Source organism: Sinohyriopsis cumingii, chromosome 8, assembly GCF_028554795.1.
Source record: "Sinohyriopsis cumingii isolate HCF-2022 chromosome 8, ASM2855479v2, whole genome shotgun sequence".
Taxonomy (NCBI): Eukaryota; Metazoa; Mollusca; class Bivalvia; order Unionida; family Unionidae; genus Sinohyriopsis; species Sinohyriopsis cumingii.
The window spans coordinates 98,609,185-98,631,550 of NC_142968.1; the positions used below are offsets into that span (position 1 = coordinate 98,609,185).

General features: G+C 36.2%; 1 protein-coding gene across 5 annotated transcripts in view; it reads right to left on the minus strand.

The window, feature by feature from the left end:
• The window catches only part of LOC149794218 (uncharacterized), an 89,040-nt gene that overhangs the window by 18,212 nt on the left and 48,462 nt on the right, over positions 1 to 22,366 (minus strand). For 4 of the 5 annotated variants that reach the window (XM_089968334.1, XM_089968331.1, XM_089968330.1 and 1 more), the window contains 7 exons: positions 18,800 to 19,001; positions 14,678 to 14,862; positions 12,957 to 13,046; positions 12,335 to 12,415; positions 10,879 to 10,923; positions 3,944 to 4,050; positions 1,142 to 2,206 (listed from right to left, as the gene is read on the minus strand). In XM_089968334.1, the coding sequence (XP_089824460.1) occupies positions 1,142 to 2,206; positions 3,944 to 4,050; positions 10,879 to 10,923; positions 12,335 to 12,415; positions 12,957 to 13,046; positions 14,678 to 14,862; positions 18,800 to 19,001 (1,775 nt within the window). The remainder of the gene's footprint in view (positions 1 to 1,141; positions 2,207 to 3,943; positions 4,051 to 10,878; positions 10,924 to 12,334; positions 12,416 to 12,956; positions 13,047 to 14,677; positions 14,863 to 18,799; positions 19,002 to 22,366) is intronic. The other variant, XM_089968332.1, reaches the window with a different exon arrangement.

The window sequence follows — 22,366 nt, forward strand, 5'->3', positions numbered from 1 at the left end:
TATGATTGGGATGGACGGCTGATCTTCTACAGGTCCATGTGAGATGTTCCTGTTGGCCAACGGAAAATTTGTTGTCAACCTGTGGGTGATGACCATAATATTTATCCAAGTTTTGTGGCAATCCTACAAAAACTGCAAAACTAATTGTATTCACCAGATTGTATGGTACAAAGATGAAATGGTTAAAAACTTTACAAAAGCCAACGGAGCACATTAACTTGTCCATGTGAGCATCTTCAATTGATAACATAATATTTAAGAAATTTCATGGCAATCCATCATAAACTGCAGGAATAGTTGCAATTATGAGTGATGGATGGAAGGATGGATGAGTGCACATGAGGATGATTATACATCCCCATGGGGGTATAATGGTCATAGTTTTACAAATGAGTGTGATGAAGTCACAATGGTGTGTGTGATTTGGATTTTTAATGTGGCTTTAACATTAATGCAGTCTCATCGCTACAGTGTTTTCAATGTGGCAGTTTAGTGATGTCAAGGAATAGGGCATCATGCCACAGACATGTAGCATGATGTCCCACCCAGCTGCATTATCCTCAAAGCAGGCCGACCAGTCCTATCAGTAACCTCTTAATGCTGAGTGCAAAGCGAGGCAGCTGTTAGTATCATTTTTAAAAGTCTTTGGTATGACTCAGCCAGGGTTCTAACCCACAACCTCCCTCATCCAAGACAGACACTCTAACCAATAGGCCACCGAAGTGGTCAGTCATAATGGTAACATTTCCAACAGTATATTGTAAATTTTACTGTGGTTAAGGTTTACCTCAAACAATCTGATTGTGCATTACATGTGTTAGTTTTATTCATTTTGTGTGGATTGCACAAGTTCTCTGTCAACTTGCATAGCCACTATAATGATGGTATATATATTAGTCTGCTGCAACCCCTATTAAGTGAAAACATTGCAGGTATCTGAGCAAAATCTTACAGGACATCTTGATGTAAACAGCATGAAGGCATATTATTTATCACACAGACGTAATCTAAAACATTAGCCTGATTCTCAGATTAAAAGGACATTACTGCAGCAATGTTGTTACGGACAACTCCTGTACACTACAGAGGTACACTCTGAAAAGAAGCAACATGACTGATTCACGTGGGTACCCATGCATACCTGTGTATTAGAATCAGACCCTTCTGCTGCTTGTACGTCACTCTGCCCTGTACTGGCATCATTCTCTATTTTGTTAACATCTTCCTCAACAGTATCAGTCTCTGATTTGTCCAAATGTTGCTCAACAGGTTGCTCTGAACTACTTTCATTACCATCTGAGTCGTCCTCCTTGCAAATGTTTTCACTAGCAGTCAATTCTTTTTTACTTTCTTGACCCTGAGTACTAGATTCCAAAGTCTGATTGTCACTTTCATGATTTTCTGATGATTCACTTAAAATTGGCAGAGAATCTGACACCTCTGCATTTCCAACTAGACTTGACTTCACAGGTTTTGAATTCTCCTCTCTGCCATCTTTGCCTTCATCTTCCTTTGCATCTACAAAATCATGGTCAATTCTATTTATTACACTAGAACTATTTGTAGTTGCGTCTGTGGAGTCTTGCCGATCTGCACCACAGTCTTCTGTTTCCTCAGTTTTTATGGGAATCTCGTTTTCCTCATTTTTCACAGCAACTGTTGCAGAGTGATCTGGCTTAGTTTCCATGACAACCTCAGATTCAGCTGAGGTATCAGTATCATCACCAGCTTTTTTTTCAGTTTCATCTCTAGCAGTGTTTTCTGACTCCTCAGCACCAATTTCAGAATTACAGGTTTCCTTCTCCAATTTTGTATCTGCTACCTTTTTTGGAGACATTTTAAAATCTTTTTTCATTGATTTTGTCTTAGTTTCTTCAGATTTTCCTGCAACTGGTTCAACATCATCCTTTTCCACTTTCTGTGATTCTTCTTGAGTTACAATATCTTTTGACTGATTTAACTTTTCTGACAGGTCAGTATCAGAAGGGTCACTTTTTAAATCCTGTGTCTCAGTGCCCAGAAGAGTGGTATTCTCCATCTTTAAATCTAATTGCAAAGAGTCTTTACTTTTGATACTACCATCCCTGTCCTTCTGTAAAGAATGAACATTAGCACCTGATGTAGGGACTACATTACTCTGAATATGTAAGTCAGCACTGAAATCTCTGCTCTTGACTGAGCCACCCTCATCTTTATATTCTGTCCCCTGAAATGCAGACAATAAGAAATGTGATTTTTTTTTAATTACCTGCAATGCTTTTGCAAATTGCAATGCCATTGCAACAAAACTATCACTATTATAACTTTAACAATATACACAGCCTAGAACTGAAGGCAATAACAATGTATGTGGCTCTAAATGTATGTTACTGCTGTATATTAACTATTACTTTATGCTATCAAGTTTGGACTAGTTAGAACATGTAGTTTAACTTATTCCTAAGAGGTCCATCAGCACAGTCACTGCCTGTTATAGTGTACAAAATTAAGATGGATAAAAAAGATGTGTTTTTCTTCTATAATACAGGCATGCAAGCTAATAAAACTTAAATAATTTCAAAAAGGTAAACAGTTTTCCATATAATGTCTACCTCGTTTGTGATCTTGTTGGAACCAACCAGGAATATTATGTATTTTTCTAGATTTTAAAAATCCATGACATCACAGAATTTTCTTTCTATTTTGCTGGAGAACTTAATGATGTCATGAAAAATATATTAATTAATTTAATGTGACAGGAGATAATATTCTACGCTGCTCCATATGTCTGGAAGTACAAAAACTTGTCAGTAAAGATAAAACATAATTATAGAAAACTAGAGTTTTCAAGTCATTTGTTTTGTTTATACCCATATGTAAAGCACAGCTTTCTATAATTATGTTTTATCCACTGTTTTAGCAGAATCACAGCTTTAAGACAATGGTATCATTCAAAATCTGGATGCTGCAATAATGCATCTTGTCAAATGTCACTCGACCTAACATGTAGCAATACCAGCTGCACCAGTGATAAAGGGATATATAAACCTCTCATTGACAAGAAAGTGATTAGCTGAACAAATGAATCAACCAGGCCAATTCACTCGGTTAAATTACAATAGCAACAAAACTGGTCAGGGACTGAGGGTGACTAGACCCCTCCCCCCACCAGCAAACGAAAGGGTATGCATCCACATCCTTTCAGTCATCACTTTCTAACAATTAATATTAATCGGACGACCCCTAAACTTAAAAATCTAAGTCAGAATAAAATGTGTCTACTTGTTCATTGGAATGTAACTAAAATACAAAGTTTATTCAAAATTCATTTGCACAAGTCAGCATTCACAAACTCAAATGAGTACAGAATATGACTGCAATGACCCCTCACTTGATACCAAGTACATATCTTAAGAAGTCTTGAAGTTAAAATGTGGTATTTTTGTTACCACCAATTCATAGGAAGTAACATCAGCATGATTTTGAAGATGGCCCCAATGGTGGTCATATTTTTTTCAGGGGACACCACCCAGATATAAAAAGTCTTATGGTGAAAACCTTATGTTGATAGGATGACTTATCCACGAGGAGTAGGAATAACAAGACTGATAAAAATGGCATTAACAGCTGTCTCGCTACGGGATCAGCATCACGCATCACACACAATTCATGGCATTCCTTTTAGTAGTTTAGGAGTATCAGTAACAAACTTGTGCAGACTGAAAGACAACAGGCCATCACATAAGCTATCCTTGTCAATGGCCAGCAGAGCTATAAAAATCACCTTTCTGAAAAGTTATGTCCTAGAATATTTTTACCACCTGTCACTTAATTACAGATTTTATCAGCATATTTCATTTATCAAAGCATCCTAAGCACAGGGATGTATTCAATTTTTTTTTGTTCTCCTTCTAACAACTTTTGAAATTGATATTGTTCATTAGTCTTGTTCATTTTTATATACCTTTTTACATTTTTCTCCAGCTGTCACCTCAGAAGAAGCATTCATGTCCTGGTTGGAGGAATGAGCAAATGATTTAGGCACTGGTGCTGGTAATTTTGTTCTCTGCACTGAAAACCAAGACAAACAGTTTACAGGTATTTGTAAATATTTTCAATGAACAAGGTAAACATAAAAACATAATTGTGAACACACTTTTTTCAATCATGCAATTAGTCCAATTTTTTAACTTCCGCAACATTCATGTGTATTTAATTATGATGAGCACAGAAGTTATCACAGGTTGAACAGGAATTATATCTTAAATTTCGAGGTCAGATTTCATCAATAAAATCTGAATATCTGAATGCAGATTTCTTTCTTTTCCAATCTACAGACCTGCCAACCCTGACGAGTCCATCTCAGTAAGGCAGTTGATTTTTTCCCTTAAGCTTTCAGTAAGGTGTAACAAAATACCATAAACTGCTTTTGTAAAGCTGGAAAATGTAATTAAAAGTTCAGTATTTGGAACGTGCAGCGACGATAAATATTATGTTCGACTTAAAAGTTTTTAAAGTAAGCATAGACATTATTTACTACTAGTACAAATTTTAGTTCCAAACCCTATGGAGCTCAATCACTTGTTGCTGTCTCTCAACCTGACGTAATTCTTGGAAATTCTTTTCCATTTTACATGACGACGGCAAAGATCATTTTCCTGTAGTTTTTGCTTGCATGCCCATAGTCTGTATTTTAAGGGCAAATTTCGTAAGACTTACGGCAAAACTGTAAAGAGTTGGTAGGTCTGAATCTACCATGTATACTTGCTAATAAGCCTAGTCCCACTGCAAACTTCAGTGATCCTGATCTGTCATCAGGTAAGGCATCACAAGATCCAGGGTCTATGCAGTATGTTAAGAGTCATAAGTATAACAAACAAAAGATATGGGTCTATGTTATTGCAGTGGGTCTTGATAAGCATATTTGATATGTGTATTTTCTCTATAGAAACTTAGCATAAAATACATTAATCCTTTCTTAGAAGGTTTTATGAAGCAGCTTTATAACTAACCTTAACAGACTGTAATCAGACCAAACAGCCTTACAAAAATGTTCTACAGACCTGTAAACACATTTATAGCAGAAATTTGAGACGGTGGAAATTTAAAAATAATAGATTTACAAGTCTCTGAACGAGAAAAACATCCAGCCCAAATTCACTACTTTAATTATATAGCCTCTACATTGTCAAAAACATCCAACTCTAATTTACCACCTTAAATATTATAACCTCTAGATCAAGAAAAATGTCCAACCCAAATTTACCACTTTGAATATTATGACCTGTCTAGATCAAGAAAAATGTCCAACCCAAATTTACCACTTTGAATATTATGACCTGTCTAGATCAAGAAAAATGTCCAACCCAAATTTACCACTTTGAATATTATGACCTGTCTAGATCAAGAAAAATGTCCAACCCAAATTTACCACTTTGAATATTATGACCTGTCTAGATCAAGAAAAATGTCCAACCCAAATTTACCACTTTGAATATTATGACCTGTCTAGATCAAGAAAAATGTCCAACCTAAATTTACCACTCGAAATATTATGACCCCTCTGGATCAAGAAAAACGTCCAACCAAAATTTACCACTTGAAATATTATGACCTCTCTGGATGCACAACTGTTAAATATACTGTCAATATTTAACCAGTCAAAAGAAAAATTCCATATTTTTAAAAACAAGTCAACAAAATTTTATGAGTGCAAAAATAACTGCTGTTAAGAATTAATGGCACTGTGGAATTATTCAAGTCATGATTGACACATTTTAAAATCAAGATACATTAATTTTATTTTACCGATATATGAAATATTTAAAAAATGGGAAATTCAATAAAATATAGAACTGAATAAAATAGAATAGAATAAAATAAAGTGCAAATTATGAACTTAGTTAACACACACTCATGCATCTTTACATTTTGATATAGTTCTTGCCTGTGAACTGCACAGTGATACATCCACAGTGCACTGGATTTGCAAAGATTTAATAGCTCTAAAATTTCAAACACCATCATCTGGATTGTAGGAAAAGGGATCACCTATATCTCACTGTTTGCAAAGGTAAGATGATTAACAAAGCTAGAAACATGTTCATGGTAGAGAGATACCTTACAGCAAACACTGGAATAAAAATCTTGACCAAGGAGAGATGGACCAATGGACATTTGTATTTTGCATTCATTATCTACATTTGCATTACTTTCACTTTTTTAATGACAAAGAGATACAGAACTGAAGCTTCTTGCATAACACAGTGTCTCGTTTGCATCTTTGTAATGATGGTGCAACCACATAACAAGTGACATCTATATCTTACTCCGGCAAGACAAAAGGATCTGATACATTGATTGTATGCATCGGTACGCTATGTCTCATCAACAGTTATATGATTATATAGAAAAGCATGAAAAGCAACCATCACACAAAACCATATGCATGACTGTAAAAGGCTGAATACAAACATCTACTCTACAAGCAAAGCTGGATTCATGGCTGATATTCTGTGAAGAAATGTCCCAGTGTGAGGAAAGTTGTTAGTAGAGATAAAATCATAGCTTGCAAGTTGGTGAACTTTATCAAAACACACCCTATGTAGTATGCATCTTGTACTACTATTCCATAAAGCACGATACATAGCTTTCAGTCAAACAAGTCTTAAAAATAAGTTGATTATAATGTGCTTTTCTCCAAAAAAAAATGTCAGCATCAGCTAATCGCCATTATGATAGTTTAGTTCTGGAGACTGCAAATAACTTTTGACAATACAGTAATCTTTTGAATGTATATAGTATTATGCTAATCGTATTGATTCAAAAAGAAGAATGACACTATTGACAGACTACACACCAGTTATATTGTGTATCTGGTACATAACAGACTAAACACCCGTTATATTGTGTACCTGGTACATAACAGACTAAACACCAGTAATATCATGTGCTTGTGTGCAGTACAGATTAAATATTGGTAATATTGTGTGCCTGTGTGCGTGACAGACTAAACACCAGTAATATCATGTGCTTGTGTGCAGTACAGATTAAATATTGGTAATATTGTGTGCCTGTGTGCGTGACAGACTAAACACCAGTAAAACTGTGTAACTGTGTGCCTGAGAGACTATACACCAGTAATATTGTATACTTTTGTGAATTTCAGACAACACACCAGAAATATTTGATATCTGCATGCATTACAGACAGCACACCAGTAACATGCGTACATGAAGCAAATAATGGTAAAGGTAAAAGTTGTATGGAGATGACATACCCCCATACGTAAAAACTACAACTTAAAATACCTTAAGAATCCAAACTCTCAAATTATAAACCGATTATGGTCCATCTCCCTTAATTTATACACTACTTTTACTATACTTTGTTTCCATGGCAACATAAAAACAGATTATGAAAATTCCAGACATCAATAGGAGGCTTAACATAACTTTCATAATGTGCAAAGTTTGGTTGAAATACCTTTCATGGTAAGAGTTATACTCGAGAAACTAAAATGTCTTTCGACGGATGGACTTATCAATACATTGCTCCATGTACCCACCAAATTGCAGTACAGACTTGAAAATGTTTGTAGCCATTTCAAAATGTTAGGTTGCTAGACCATAATATTTGGTTGCTTTAGATATCAGTAACAGAAATTGAGTGGAGAATAAAATATAAATGGTGACAAAAAGTGAATGTTTGAGCTAAGTAAATTAAACAGTTAATATAATAAGAATAGTGTTAATGGAACATTATGTGCCAGGACTCTATTTAACAGTCCTCTATGTAGATAAATGAGCAGAAACCATTTTTCTTCATTCAGCTAGTGACCTTGACCACTGAGCCACAAATCAATAGCCATCTTCATTATCTCAATTATAAGCCATCAACATTTGGTCCAGACAGTGTTGTCAAACTGATGGTATTGTGCAGAGGGTCATAGTGATCTTGACATTTGACTTCTCACCCCACCCACCAAATGACAGGCTTCCTTCTTACACCATGTCCATGCTGTATGCAAACTTTGACCCAGGCATGTTATATAATGTTTTTGTGCGAAAGTATCTTTTTCCCTTTAGTTGGTAATCATTATTTTTTAACCAGCTGACTCAAAAACTTGCCAGGCTAATATCTTTCACAAAGTTTCATTGAGGTATGAGATGTAGAGCCAATGTTATTATACAGGAACTCTTTTTATTCTTTCAGTCACTGTCTTTGAGTGTGTGTGTGTGTGATTTGGATTTTTAATGTAGCTTTAACAATTTTTCAGTCATATCACTACGATGTCTACAGTGTGATGTCTAGCACTGGTGCATCAAGCCATAGACATGTAGCATGATGTCCCACTCAGTCACATTATCCTGACACCAGGCTGACCAGTCCTAACACTAACCTCTTAATGCTGAGCACCAAGCGAGGCAGCTGTTAGTACCATTTTTGTAAGTCTTTGGTATGACTTGGCCGGGGTCCGAACCCCAACCATCCACATCCGGGGTGGATGCTCTAACCACTAGGACACCGGAGCAATCGTCAGTGTCTTTGACATTTCAATCCAATCCAAAGTCAATTGTACTTCCCCAAAGTCCATGCAGTTTGGTAACCTATGATGGAAGAAAATTTAAGTTTTTGTCCAGAATTTCAGCCTGTGTAACCTTTAAAGCTCAAATTGGATTCTTGCTTACACTAAGACACTGTAGATGGTGGAAGTTATTGTGTGGAAACCATTTTCTTCTGAAAGTGACAATGGTTTTCCCTTACGAGCCCAAACTTGATAAGATCTTTCCACACCTCAAATACAAGCCATCTACAAAGTTTGGTAATTGCAGATGGTGGAAAACTAGAGTTATTGTCTGGATATCAAATCAGTAAAGATGGTGGACAGAAAACATATGCACTCCTGTTTTTGGTGGGAATACAAAAATGGATATAAATGATATTGTTATATCACAAGTGTTCCATGGAACCTGGAAACTGACCATATCCATGTGTTGATCCAATACTTCTGTGTCTGACTCGCAAATGATTTGAAGCAACATTGCTGAAAATGCTAATGGTGTCACCAGAAATGCAATACCTTGGTCTCACAATGCTAATGGATGTGAAGAAGAAAATCAGTGCTTTCCAGAAATTAGAAGATAATTAAGTTTTGAAACAAGGTGCTAATTATGAAGAGAAATTCTTTCTTTTGCATTTGGAACAATTCTATCCGTCTTCTGCCTTCACAAGCCAATACAAGCTGTACACAATTTATAATCTTCCATACACAAGCATAACCAAATATATTTAGTATACACTTAAATGTAAATTATACAGATACCACATCTTTGCACTTTTTTGATGTAACAGATCCAAGTGTTTCCCCAAATAATGTTCTATATATACCAACTCAATGTATTCCCTAGGGGTGCAAGACTGAGTAAAAAATAATCCTGGTGTCTGAACTGGGGGTCAGATTGACTATAAACAAATCTTGTATTAAACTTTGGGGTCAGATTAAAATTTTTGGGGTCTCTGATGCAAAATTCAGGGTAAAGGGAAACACTGTGACACTTCTAAGTCCAAGTACAAAATACACAGATCCAGATCTGCCATCACATATCAGGGTTTATTCAGTTTGATAGGAGTAATCAGCAGTAGGAACACATACCCATGATCTGCTGGTGCATTATGGGTTGAAAGATTAGGGTCTATGTTGTTTGCAGTTTGGACTCAATTAATAAGCGATTATATTTAGGTAATTCATAGATTTTCAAGGGTATCAACCAGTTTTGTGGTGTTAAATGTACCACTGAATTGACAGATTCGTCTGTACTATATGCAGGTTGTGAAAGGAGTCAATTTATTTCTACTGAATGACATACTGGTCTTTACAACTGGATGACATCTGTCAATACCAATTAATGATATATCTGTGCTATTTGCAGGTTGTGAAGGGAGTCCTATTGTTTCCAGAGAAGGTCAGCTATTTGTGGGGTCATTAAAACCTTGTGAAACATTACAAGTTTCACAGTACACTACTTGTTCTCTATAAATTTATCAGTTATCTGGACAACCAATCAGGAATAAGTATTCCAATGGGTCTGGACAATAAATGTTTAATTCAATATGTATCCTGGTCTATGATTAACTCCACATATATATTTGTAGCAGACAGGATTTGAAACACGACAGGCAATTAGAGGAATACAAATTTGAATGAACAATAACTAGAAGATTTGGTTTTATGACTAAGTAGTTCATACAAGGGTTGTATGGAAAAGCACAAACTAGATCTGTCAGGAAGGGAGTGGTTACACAAAAGCCACACAAAGCAAGTGTACAAATTTTTACATAAAAATGGGGATGGTGGGTTAACTCTAAAATACAAATCTGACAAAGCCAAGACTTGTATGGAACACAACTAACTGTTAAAATTGCACACATAGTTTCTTAATAATATCTCACACAGCTCTGGAGATATTAAGTGGACAAGATGGTGAAGGATGAATGGACACAATTTGTAATAATAATATGAGAAAATGTTGCTCAGACAACATTTATTCATTACAGGAAACAATGCAATTTTACCTACAACACACAATGTCACGATACACAAGCATACCAAGTTTTATGAAGATATCTCAAAGGGATCAAAAGTACGTACACAAAAGTGACAGACAGACAAGTTAACTCCAGGATACACCCAAAACCCACCCACTGGGGGTGGTGGAGAGGAGAGGCACAGTAACAAAACTAGTAATGCTGGAAAAGAATAACTAATCAGCATTTTCTGGCTGTATGACTTCTGTATAATAAGTAACAATAATAATCCAAGTCCACTAGTTATTGTTTACATATGGAGACTACGAGCGAATACAAAGCAGCATGCTGATGCAGAGGACTAAGTCTCACCATTTTCAGCTGCCTTAACCTCTTGGCTTGGCGACACTCCTTCCGCTGCATGTGAAAACAGTTGCAATTAAGAAGTTTTACTTACTCTAATCACCATTTAATCCACCAAATGCTTAGAGAGAGAACATGGACAGTTAATTTCAAGACAAATAAAAATTCAAGATATAACTATCGGCCCTACATGCAAATTAGGATCAAGATTTTCATCAAATTTAGAAATACCCTAATAGCTTTTCACTGTTATCTACGACTGTAGAAAACATCTTTAACCATTAAATGTTTAATAAAATGACTAAATCACAAATACCACCTTGCAAAGAACATAAAATATTCTTACAACAAAGCTTTGACATGGGCAAATGCAGCACAAAATGAAATTGCAGAAAAGAACCGTAAGAAGAGACTCAATTCCCATTACATAATTATGAAACACAAGATGAAAAAAATTATAGCTTTTTAAAAGAGCTATTTTGAAGACTTGTGCTTTCTAAGAACATTAAAAATAAGAATAAATATTAATTTTGCTTCCATTTGAAGGTTTAGAAAAAGAAAAAGAAACTAAAGCTAGATGCAATGTGTAGCGATGAATTTGCTCTGCAGGGTCATCAACTTTCTTGGAAAAGCAAGTTTGGAGACAATAGTCTTTATGGTGCCATAGTTGTTCTCAGTGACATAATGCTGGATGTACAACCCATTCAATATCTCATCAATATTAGGGAGCAAATGAAATTGCCTGAAATGCAATAAACATCCATAAAGTACATCATAAAGAAAATATTAGGAGGTCAGGCAATATGGCATCACAATTCTTCTAATAATAATGCTGAATACAAATTAAACGAAACCCATACAAGGTCTTATTATAAAACTGCAGCCCAAATTTGGTTGAAATCAGCAGAGTGGAATTGTGCTGTGGACACCAAATTCAAGAGGATGAACAGTTAACAGCCACAACACCCGTAAATGATATCGTGGAATGCCAGAAACCAGCTTGCTATAGGTCTCAAAAATTTGCAGCAAAATGCCAAAAAATGTAAGGAAGTTATCTTGAAGAACCAAAGTCAGGAGAAGACACTATTTGATAGCATCTCTCTTCTAACTTAGATTAAACATGTAAAAGGTACATGCAAGAGTCTTTGAGGCAACATTCATAACAAATAAAAAATATGCTGAATGGTTCAAGAGCTATGCCAGTCACAAGCAACATCCAAGTGAAAATACAGATGGTTTGGTTTGGTGGCACAGTAACAAGTTTATTATTTAGTTCAGAGGAAAAAAGGTCACAATGGTGGCTGACCCAGGTTAATCTGAAGGTAGCATTAAAGCTATATTCATTTTGTCTGAAGTCAGGCACTTTAGCCACAGTCACCAAGGCTGGGCTGAATGATGATATTTATAAGGTTCCTGCATCTCAATGTGGGCCTGTAAGTACCAAAAATAATGAACAACTACTTACGTGTCATAAGATTCTTCTTCTTCACTAAACCAAGAATGTCAAGCAGAGAAGTACCTGGCTTCTCAGGAGAATCATGGTCACCTTTCAAAAGAAAGAAACCCAAACCATTATATGATACATATATAGTGTAGTCTCTGAAAAGATTATATTGACTTTGCTTCAGATCAGTGATATATATAACTGACACCTGTGGCACATATGTTCATTTTTAAACTGATAAAATGACCCATGTGCAAAACAGCACAAGCTCCATGAAACATCATGTATTGGGTACAAAAGCAATGAGACCTAGCATATCAGCGACAAACAAAAAAAGTTAGACTGATAAATCTTTGTACACCCAAGGGCACGAATGTTGGTGATGCCAGTTCTATAGCAGAGAAGGTCAAGAACTCTGGAGTAGTAGCTAGAAATAATTTTCAGTGGAGACATTGAAGGCCTACTTTTCCCAATACGTTACTGAATTGAGAAGCTTACAACATTAGAAGTGTGCAAGAGAAGCCTCAGCTGATGGATGGATTTGCAAAGTATTGAGATGTTTAACATATTATTATCAGGTAATGTATCAGACAAAGGAAGAAAATGTTGTACATGACAGTAATAATGAAAAAGAAAAACCTACCTGCACTACCTTCATCTGCACTATCTTTCCAAAGGACATCTGGCTTTTTGGTGTAACATGTCTGCTTTGAGCAGAAGACAAGATGGTTTGCTAAAAGAAGAACACAGGATAAGACTCACTACTTCTATCTCAAATTAAGATTAAATCTCTAGCAAATTAAATAGGGGACAATCATTCTGAGATGAAAAGTAATATAACATAAGACTTAAGAATTTTTCTGTTTATATTGTAACAAAGGAATGCACAACATCTTTTGTTTTTCTGTTTGGGTTGGTTTAAAAAAGTACCTTTTACTATTATGTTCAAAATAAATTCCTTTACGCTCTGCCTTGTTTCCAATACCCTCCTGCCCAGAATAACAATGTGTATTCAACAGTGCAAAGTGTAAACCTAGAACTGCCAATGCCATAATGCACTGACAGTCCAGGATCCACACTGTTCACCTGGAGTAATAGAAGGAACTATGTAAATTCTGATTTCCAAACACATTATATAATGAAATAATGCCCTCTTTGGTACATACTCTTTTTATAAGAATTTCACAGAGCATTTTTTTCTTCACCTGTTCCACATATTCCAAATACCCAGTAACATCAATCGAATAACAGTAGAAAAAGGCCACCGCTTTATTACCAAATATACTCACTTATAAACCCGTTCTCGTATAAGCTGACCACCAAACTACTGAAGAGGTATAAACACTAAAAAGCACATCACTCACATACAAGACAACCGAAAAGTCCTAGATGACATAACAAGATGCATGCGGTAAGTTCTAAATGCATTTATTTAGGCAAGCTTACATTAGCAAAATTTATCTATATAACTCTCATGGAATTGGCATGTAGGATTATTACATAGAAATGGTATAAATTTGCTTGAAAAGTCAAGAAATTTATTTAATTTTCTTTCGTATTGTTTTTGCCTAATTCAGATTTGTGTATAACTTGATCCCATGATGACAAGAATTGAGCATTCGTGGGTTGCTGTAACACTACCTCTCCATTTTGACTTAATAAAAAAAGTGAAGCTAAGTATGATCTGCACTGTGTAAGTACTGTACATTATACTACAGCCTGATCTCCTGGATAAACTTGAACTGACCCATGATATATTAAGTCTTTATTTTTTTAATTTTATTTAATTTTGTGTCAGATAAATCAGAACACATGCAAATGCAAAATAATAACAAAACCATTCGGGACACCAAGAATGTATTTTTTTCACATGCATATTATGTCTTATGACATGGAAAAAATTACTTTTTGTGACCCAAGATTTACAGCCACTATGGTCAACAAAAACAAAATCTTAAAATCTTTCAAGTTAAGACCCCAGCCCACAGATAAGCTGAATCTTCTTCTACCAGTCCTAAAGTTTTCTCTAAATTATGCAGCTTATACAAGAGTATATATGGTAACTAATGTCATTGGGAAACTCCCATTTCCACTTGCTCTAAGAAAGTTTCATATTAAGGACTTGTTCTATGTAATTCTTTTTAATACAAAAGAAGGTGACAACTCCACAATAATTACTACTACTACTACTAGAAAAAGGGCCAACAGAGAACCTGACATAAATGCAAACACCTGAAACTTACGTCCATATCAACAACAACCAAAACAAAAATTAAATCATAAACATGATACCTATGCCTGGCCTATGCTTTGCAGGCAGACAATAAAGTAACAACACTGAATATTAAAGATTTATTAACATACCAATTTTATTTCCATATTTGCTGGTGTACCCACAGAGGCAGTGCATCTTTTCAGTCATAGGTCTTTCCCAGGGAATGTTTAGATTTAGACTCCACATCTGGCGGGAATGGAAGCCCATCATGTGATTGGCATATGCAACACTACAACTGGTTGCAAAGCGACACATAGAACAGTTGACGTGCTTCCTGAAAGAAAACAAAAATCAATGCATACAGTAGTCCCCCTCTTATAAGGCCACCCCTAATGCAGCAGGGAAGTGGCCTTATAATGCGGGTGGCCTTTCTAGAGGGGGATGACAAATGCAAATAGTAAATACGTATGAAAAAAGTCACAAGTACATTTAATTTTAAATATTTAATATTTTAATTAAAACATCACATGCATGATGTGAAATAAATGTAAAACAAACTTTGTCATCATTTTCAAAAGAATGCTATGAATAACCACTGATATAGTTTTAAAACTGTTTTTATAATTATGTTACAATTCACATCATCTGTCACTTTGTTGGTAACAGTCTAAAAAACAAACCAGTCACGTCACATTAAAAATATCATTGCTGTCATATCCCCTGCATATATCGTTTAGTCTTTTGTTCCAATCTTCGACAACTTAATTATTAACATCAACTGATTCGCTGCTAATGACAACACTTGATATTGTGTCGCACTTGAAATCTGTGCAACCATCCGTTACTTGCGGTAAAGTTGTCATATCCCAATTCAACTGACAAACTTTTTGCGTTTTCTTGTCTTTTAAATCAGGATACAAACGTCTCCTGGATCAAACAATCTTCCTTTCTCCGTCCATTTCACCTTTCCACTTCTGCAGAGTTGTTTCATTATCTTTCACGATATTGTTTATCTTAGTTTTTCCGACGTTAGTTTTCTGCAAGGATCCTCGACGACCCCCCACTCCGTCAGTTGAATTACTTTCACGTTCTCCTCTAAACTGAGAATTTTTATTTTCCTCGATGACATGTTGATCTTTTTACAGTAAGTTATTCATGTTGCCAACTACAATACTGATAAAACAATTTTGTATGCATCTAAACAAATTGCCGTGTGTTTTTAAAGGAAGTGATCTTGTCACGTGATTTGTTAGTCGCAGTCTGGTACCCTATTGTTTTTATACATTTTTTTAAACTAAGTGAGAGAAGCCAAAACGGCTTCGATATGTACCATTAACATCACGCAGATCTGACCTTGCGGCCGCTAGGATTTGTAATTTTGACAATTATTGTCAGTAGTAATAGCCACTGATTACCAAAGTGAACAAGCTCAACATCTTACTAAGGGAAGCCATAAAGTCTATTAAACCATTTTCCTGCTGACTTGGGTATTGTACATCGATACTGCCACTTCTCAGCTGTTACTACTGTTTGATAATTGTAATCTTAACAATTATCAAAGTGACTAAACCGGACATCTTATGATAACACAGCAGTAAAGCTAATTGGATTACATGTACGTACCTTTTTGTATGGATTAAAATTTGAGTCTTTCTCTGTTTTTATGGAATAAATTTGGCTTCTCGTGAGGCGTAAATGATATAATATTAACCTTAGTGGTAAATGTACTTTATTCAACACTTCTTTCAGTAACGAAAACCTGACATCGGGAAACAGAAATCGGATTACTTAACACAAGTTATGAATAAAATACTGGTTCTGGATACATATTCATATAAAATGCGTCCGCTTGTGAGGGGTAAATTTTATAATTTTGCACTAATATGCTGGCCGCTGGTCACGTTAGCCGGGTGGCCTATCGCGAGGGGTACTTTTGAACACAAACTCGTCGGTGCCAACGGACTCTGGCTGTAAGGAGCGGGTGGCTGCTGGTCAGGGGGGCCGTTCAAGAGGGGGACTACTGTATATTAATAAGCAAGTAAGCATGTAAGAGACATGTATACATGAACAAATACATTTCATTTTCAATATCATTTTCATAGTCCAAGGCTCGATGTCTTTCACACACCTACACAGCAATTTTCCCTCCATATTTAACAAGCACATCTTTTTTTAATTAGAAAAATATCTTCAATGAAAATTTTGAAGGTGCAGATTCTGAGTTAACCAAATTATCTATGCACACTGAAACAAACAAAAATGTATAGTAAAACTTCCCTCTACAAGACCCATCCATAATCTGGATGCAGATGCATAGGTCTTGGTCCCAATAAAACCATTCTCCATAGACAGGCCAGATATGTGGGACCCAGTAAGACCTCTTTAATACTAATTAATCTTTATGTATTTGTCCACCTGTATAAAACGGACAAGCTTTTGGTGCATAAAGTGTCTGGCTCGAACAGTTTAAATGTATTTCCTATGTTTATTCACTTCATTTTCAATGGAATACGTGACTCACACATTTCCTGACTAATCCGAATATAAGACCCTTGAAGGGACTGGAGCTCTACTTGCCAAAAAGAATTTTCAGTAAATAAAGACCGTTTCTATTTTTTAAAAGCAAAATGTTGAAACTGTCTCGGGTATATCTGAGTAATACCAAGAATTCTGAAGTAGCACTTTGGCTGCCATACTGGATGTAAGATTGGCACCATTTTCATTAGGACAAACCCAACATCAATATACAACTTTTGGTGAGAACCCCATGTGAATACACATGACCATCCATTTAGAAGGAGTAGTGATAAAAACATTTTCATGATGGATGTCATAGTGGCTATACTGGATATTAAATCAGCATTGATTTTCATTAGGTACCAACTATACCTCACAAGATGTTTCTTTGGTGAAAACCCCATGCTGAAATGCCCCGCCATCAAGGTGTAGCAACAAGATTTTAAAAATGCCCATCAAAGAGGCCATACCAGAGGTCAGATCAGCACTAATGTAATACAGAACTTCCACTCAGTCTCATCAAAAGCCTTTTGTTGAAACTCCCAAGTGAAAATGACCAGCCATCATGGAGCAATAACAAGATTTTGAAAATGGTCACCAGAGAGGCTATAGAGGAGGTCAGGTCAGTGCTACATAAACTCTGAACCAGTAGATGTCACAAGTCTTCTGGTAAATGCCCCATATCAATATGGCTTTCTGTTCAGGATGAGTAGTGTTAATAAGATTTTCTAGATGAACATCATCGTGACCATACTAAATGTCAACACCATTTTTATTCAGGAATAACTGTGATAAAATATCTTCATGGCAGCTATCATGGAAGCCATACTGCAGGTCAGATCGGCTCCGTTTTTATTTAGCATCAAGTAGACATTATAGGGAATCTTAGAGAAAACTCCATGTTGACCAGACCATCCATTCAGCAGGAGTGGCAAGATTTTCAAGGCGGCCATATTATCAGCAACAGTGGATACCCAAGTGACAACATTTTCATTTAGGACCAACCCACCATAAGAAGTCTTCTTGTGAAAATCCGATGCCTATATGTCCATCCCTTCATGAAGAGTAGCAATAATAAAACGGCTACCAAACTGGATGTCATATTGGCACCATTTAGGACCTCCTAGATATTACAGGAACTATGTTAGTCAAAACAACAAACTGATATGACCATCAAGCAGCAGAAAGAAAATTTTCAATATGGTTGTTATTGCAGCCATACTGAAGAAGCACCCTTTTCACCTATGCAAAACTAGACATTGTAACTAACGTGTCTGTAAAATTTTAATTCCTCCAAGGAGTTTAGGACCAGCAGTGATAACAAAATTGTGTTAATGGATGCACAGTTGAATGAGAACAGACCCTCCCATATGTTCTTTTGGCATACAACTAGTAGAGCTAAACTTTTTTTTAAAAAATATCAAGCAATAATATAATTGGTGCATTATCAATAGTAGTCAAGTCTCCAATTTTTCCTCATCAATCAATTGTTGCTTTCAATGTTCAAGTAATTCTACTGAAGCACATGGGACAGCACATAGCAGAGTAACCATACTACTTTCATACATTTTTATTTTCATACTTTTCTATCATTCCATTAAGTCAGTAATTTAAGGGTCATTTCCGTCTGTAGGGTTGACAGGTTGCAACTCAGGATGACAAGCTAAGGTGATCAGGGCAGATTTCTAAGAACAAAGATGTTGCTCATTCTTATGTATTCCTCTCTCTCACACACACATACAAAGAGTTCTTACTTGTAGTGTTCTGCAGATCCCATTGATGTTTTACATTCGAAGCACACATAGTCCTCTGCAGATGCTGGTAAGCGAACAACTCCTATATCCATTACCTTGGAGATAGAGGGAGCATTGAGGGATTTGACCTTTGACCTGTGTAGACCTGACTCTGGAACCTTGATCATCATCTCATTGGAAGTAGACTGCTCACTGGCAACCCCTGAAATTATTGCACACAAGTTTTAATGGGTGTTACAACATCAACTGAAATTTTGAATTAAAGTAGGACTAGAATCAGCTGCACAAAACCAACTGAAGATCATCAGGTTCATTTCGTAAAAAAAACTTGGTTATAATGTTTCAGAGAAGACGTGTAAGTGCAACTAAGATTTGGCTTTTTATGCATTCAGGGCTTAGAAACATTTAGTGATTCAAATTTTATACCATACAATATTTCAATGATGATCTCTTTATTACTGAAATTTGTTATCACAATAACCCTGTCAAGGCACATATGGATGATATTTAGGCCATTCTGATGTAAATGTATCTGAAATCCATATGAAAAAGCATACCAGATTGGACAAAGTAGCAAAATGACACTGTTGCTACATTAAACAAGTGAGATAAGTCAGTTTTGTCCCCTTACCATCATGAGGTCAAAAGTGTATGCAATTATTAAATCTTTTAAGGTTACTGGGCAGGTATGAAAAACAAAACAAGTTTCATCTCAACAGGAATCATAGCATAACCATAGAAATGAGTGAAAAGAATTGTTGTGACCATGACTTTACACAGGCTGTTATACATGATACATACAATGCCATCACATGAGAAGAATTTATACATGATACATACAATGCCATCCCATGAGAAGAATTTATACATGATACATACAATGCCATCACATGAGAAGAATTTATACATGATACATACAATGCCATCACATGAGAAGAATTTATACATGATACATACAATGCCATCACATGAGAAGAATTTATACATGATACATACAATGCCATCACATGAGAAGAATTTATACATGATACATACAATGCCATCACATGAGAAGAATTTATACATGATACATACAATGCCATCACATGAGAAGAATAAGTGTACCATGGTTCATCCATGCACCTCAAATGACTTGTATGATATGGAAACAAAATTAAGCTTAATATATTGACCCATGACCTTGACAATGAGGATGAAACCTCAAATATCCAATGCAGCACATCATCTGGCCACAAGATACAAGTACACCAAGATTCATCCATTTACCTTAAATAATCAAATCTGAAAAGCCAATGTTACTGAAACCAAAAATATTAACATTTGACCCTGTCAATGAAGATGAGATCTTCAGTATGGTATGCAACAAACCTTTCAGTAATGATATATAGTTTGGGCTGGCATGAGGCAATACAGTGCCCTGTGCAAACCTGACATTTGGTGCCTCCCTCCCACACCATGATCAATCAAATATTTGCTGACAAGGAAGTTCATAAGATATTGATGTGAGTTATGACCAAATGAAAAGAATTTTAAAAAGAAAAAGGTTTTGTTTCATTTTGTCTGAATTTTGCACTCCTTTTCCTCTCCATTTTTGCACCCCTCTGATAATGGCACCCCGCTAGTACATAACTTGCACTGGCCCTGTATATAGTTATACAAAGTTTTTTACCTTCAGAATAAATTGATGAAAAATTTCAGAGTGGAAAGAAAAGTGCAAAAGCAAAAGCTTATAGCATCATGACAATAACCTCAAAGCCACCTACCCCACTAAGGTATAGAACACACCTGGTAATGATGACATGCATGAATCTCACTATCTGTGCCTGCTAAGTCTATAGCAAGTCTTGTATGAAAGGCTAGTCAGAAAAAGGCTCTAGACCAGGGGTCTCAAACTCGGGGCCTGTAGGCTGCATGAGGCCAGAAAAGACATATCGTATGGCCTGCAAACTGATTGGTGTCATAAGGTGTCATGAAAGATAACAAAATTAGTTTGGCCCTCGGGCCATCGAAAATGCCCTCATGAGGCAGTCAGGGTGGTTTGCATTCGAGACCCCTGCTCTATACAATGGTTCAAAGATTTCTTTGTTTAACCACACCAGAACCCACAAGCTCTATTAAGGCTTTTGTTCAAAAGGAGTGAAAATTAGATATAAAGCTGGAGAACTTTGTTCTCGCCCATGTTCTTCTTTAATGATGGCTCAAACAGGGTTGAAGTCATGAAATAGGAGACAAAAAGTGTGACTGTTCTCCCTAAAATTACATACGATGTAGTCAGCTATTTGTGGTACAGAGGCTCATAAGGGAGAAATGTCTGCTCAAACCTCTCTGAGAAAATTCTCCATTTCCCCAATATAAATTTTCAAAGAGGAGGACCTTATGTCTAAGCATTTCTGTCCACTGTTCTCCCTTGAGGTCTTGTTTCATATGAGCCAAGTGTGCATCTTCAATATCTCAAGGCTCAGAAGGAAAACCCATATAAACTGTTGTTTTAACAAGCGGTAATCTGAAGGTCCATGCAGGAGGTCAATAACAAATTATCTTTCCCACATGATGGGAGCAGTCTGGACAAGTAAGTACCTGGATTCCCCCACTTTCTACAAAAGAAAGGTTTGGAGTTTGGCATTCTACTTTATACCAGGGAGGTCCACCCCATACTTCCGAAGAATGATGTCCAGGTAGTTTGAGGTTACAGATGTAGGTGTGGCTCTGATGACTGAAACGTCTCTAAACAGGATCCTCATGAAAAGCCAGGGTAAAATAGTCAGCATGAAAGCAAGTCATCTGAACTAACACACGTCCCATTATGCAAGCCTCAAACACTTTAGGAAGAACTGTGAAGATGCACATCTTGGAGGTCTAAGCTGTCCTAATGAACAGCATTGAGAACCAAGTTCAGAATCTCCATTTCAAACTTAGGTGTCAATATGTATGGGTGGAGACAACTTGTATTTAGGACATGTAGGAACTCGCCATAGGACATGGCCAACTAAATAAAATAGGGAGTAAAATCCTCAGAATTTGCATTAGGAAAAATCTTTGCTACCTTCTTCATAAGGTATTTCTTACAGAAGAATGTCTGCTTTGCATGGGTTTCTGGAGACATCTGGAATGAAGAGAGCCCTGGACAGAGTGCAGGACATGACTTGAAGGCCTTCAAATATGATTTATTGTGGCAGAATCCCTCCCATTTTACAGTTAAGTGTTGAAGTCTTCCTTTTCCTTGGATATTGGAAAAAGGAAGCACTAATATGTTGTCATTTTATGTAGAAATGCCTGTCGATGCTAGGGTCGTGAATTTGCTTTTCAAAACTGTGCAAGATATCAGCTTATTTGGTCAAGTGACAGATTGATAATTACATTCTGTGACAGGCCACTTACATAACGGAAGACTAGAACTCTGTAGGCAGAAGCTTGAAGGCTTTTCAAAGGTTGCAAAAAGTGGGGACTGTCAAACTGAGGAAGGAAGATGGTACTTGTAAACATATACCTTCAAACTGTTACGAATTATGTGACAGAGAAGATGGTAACAACTGAGCTGGAAAGGCAGGTGAATGAATTGTGGGAGTC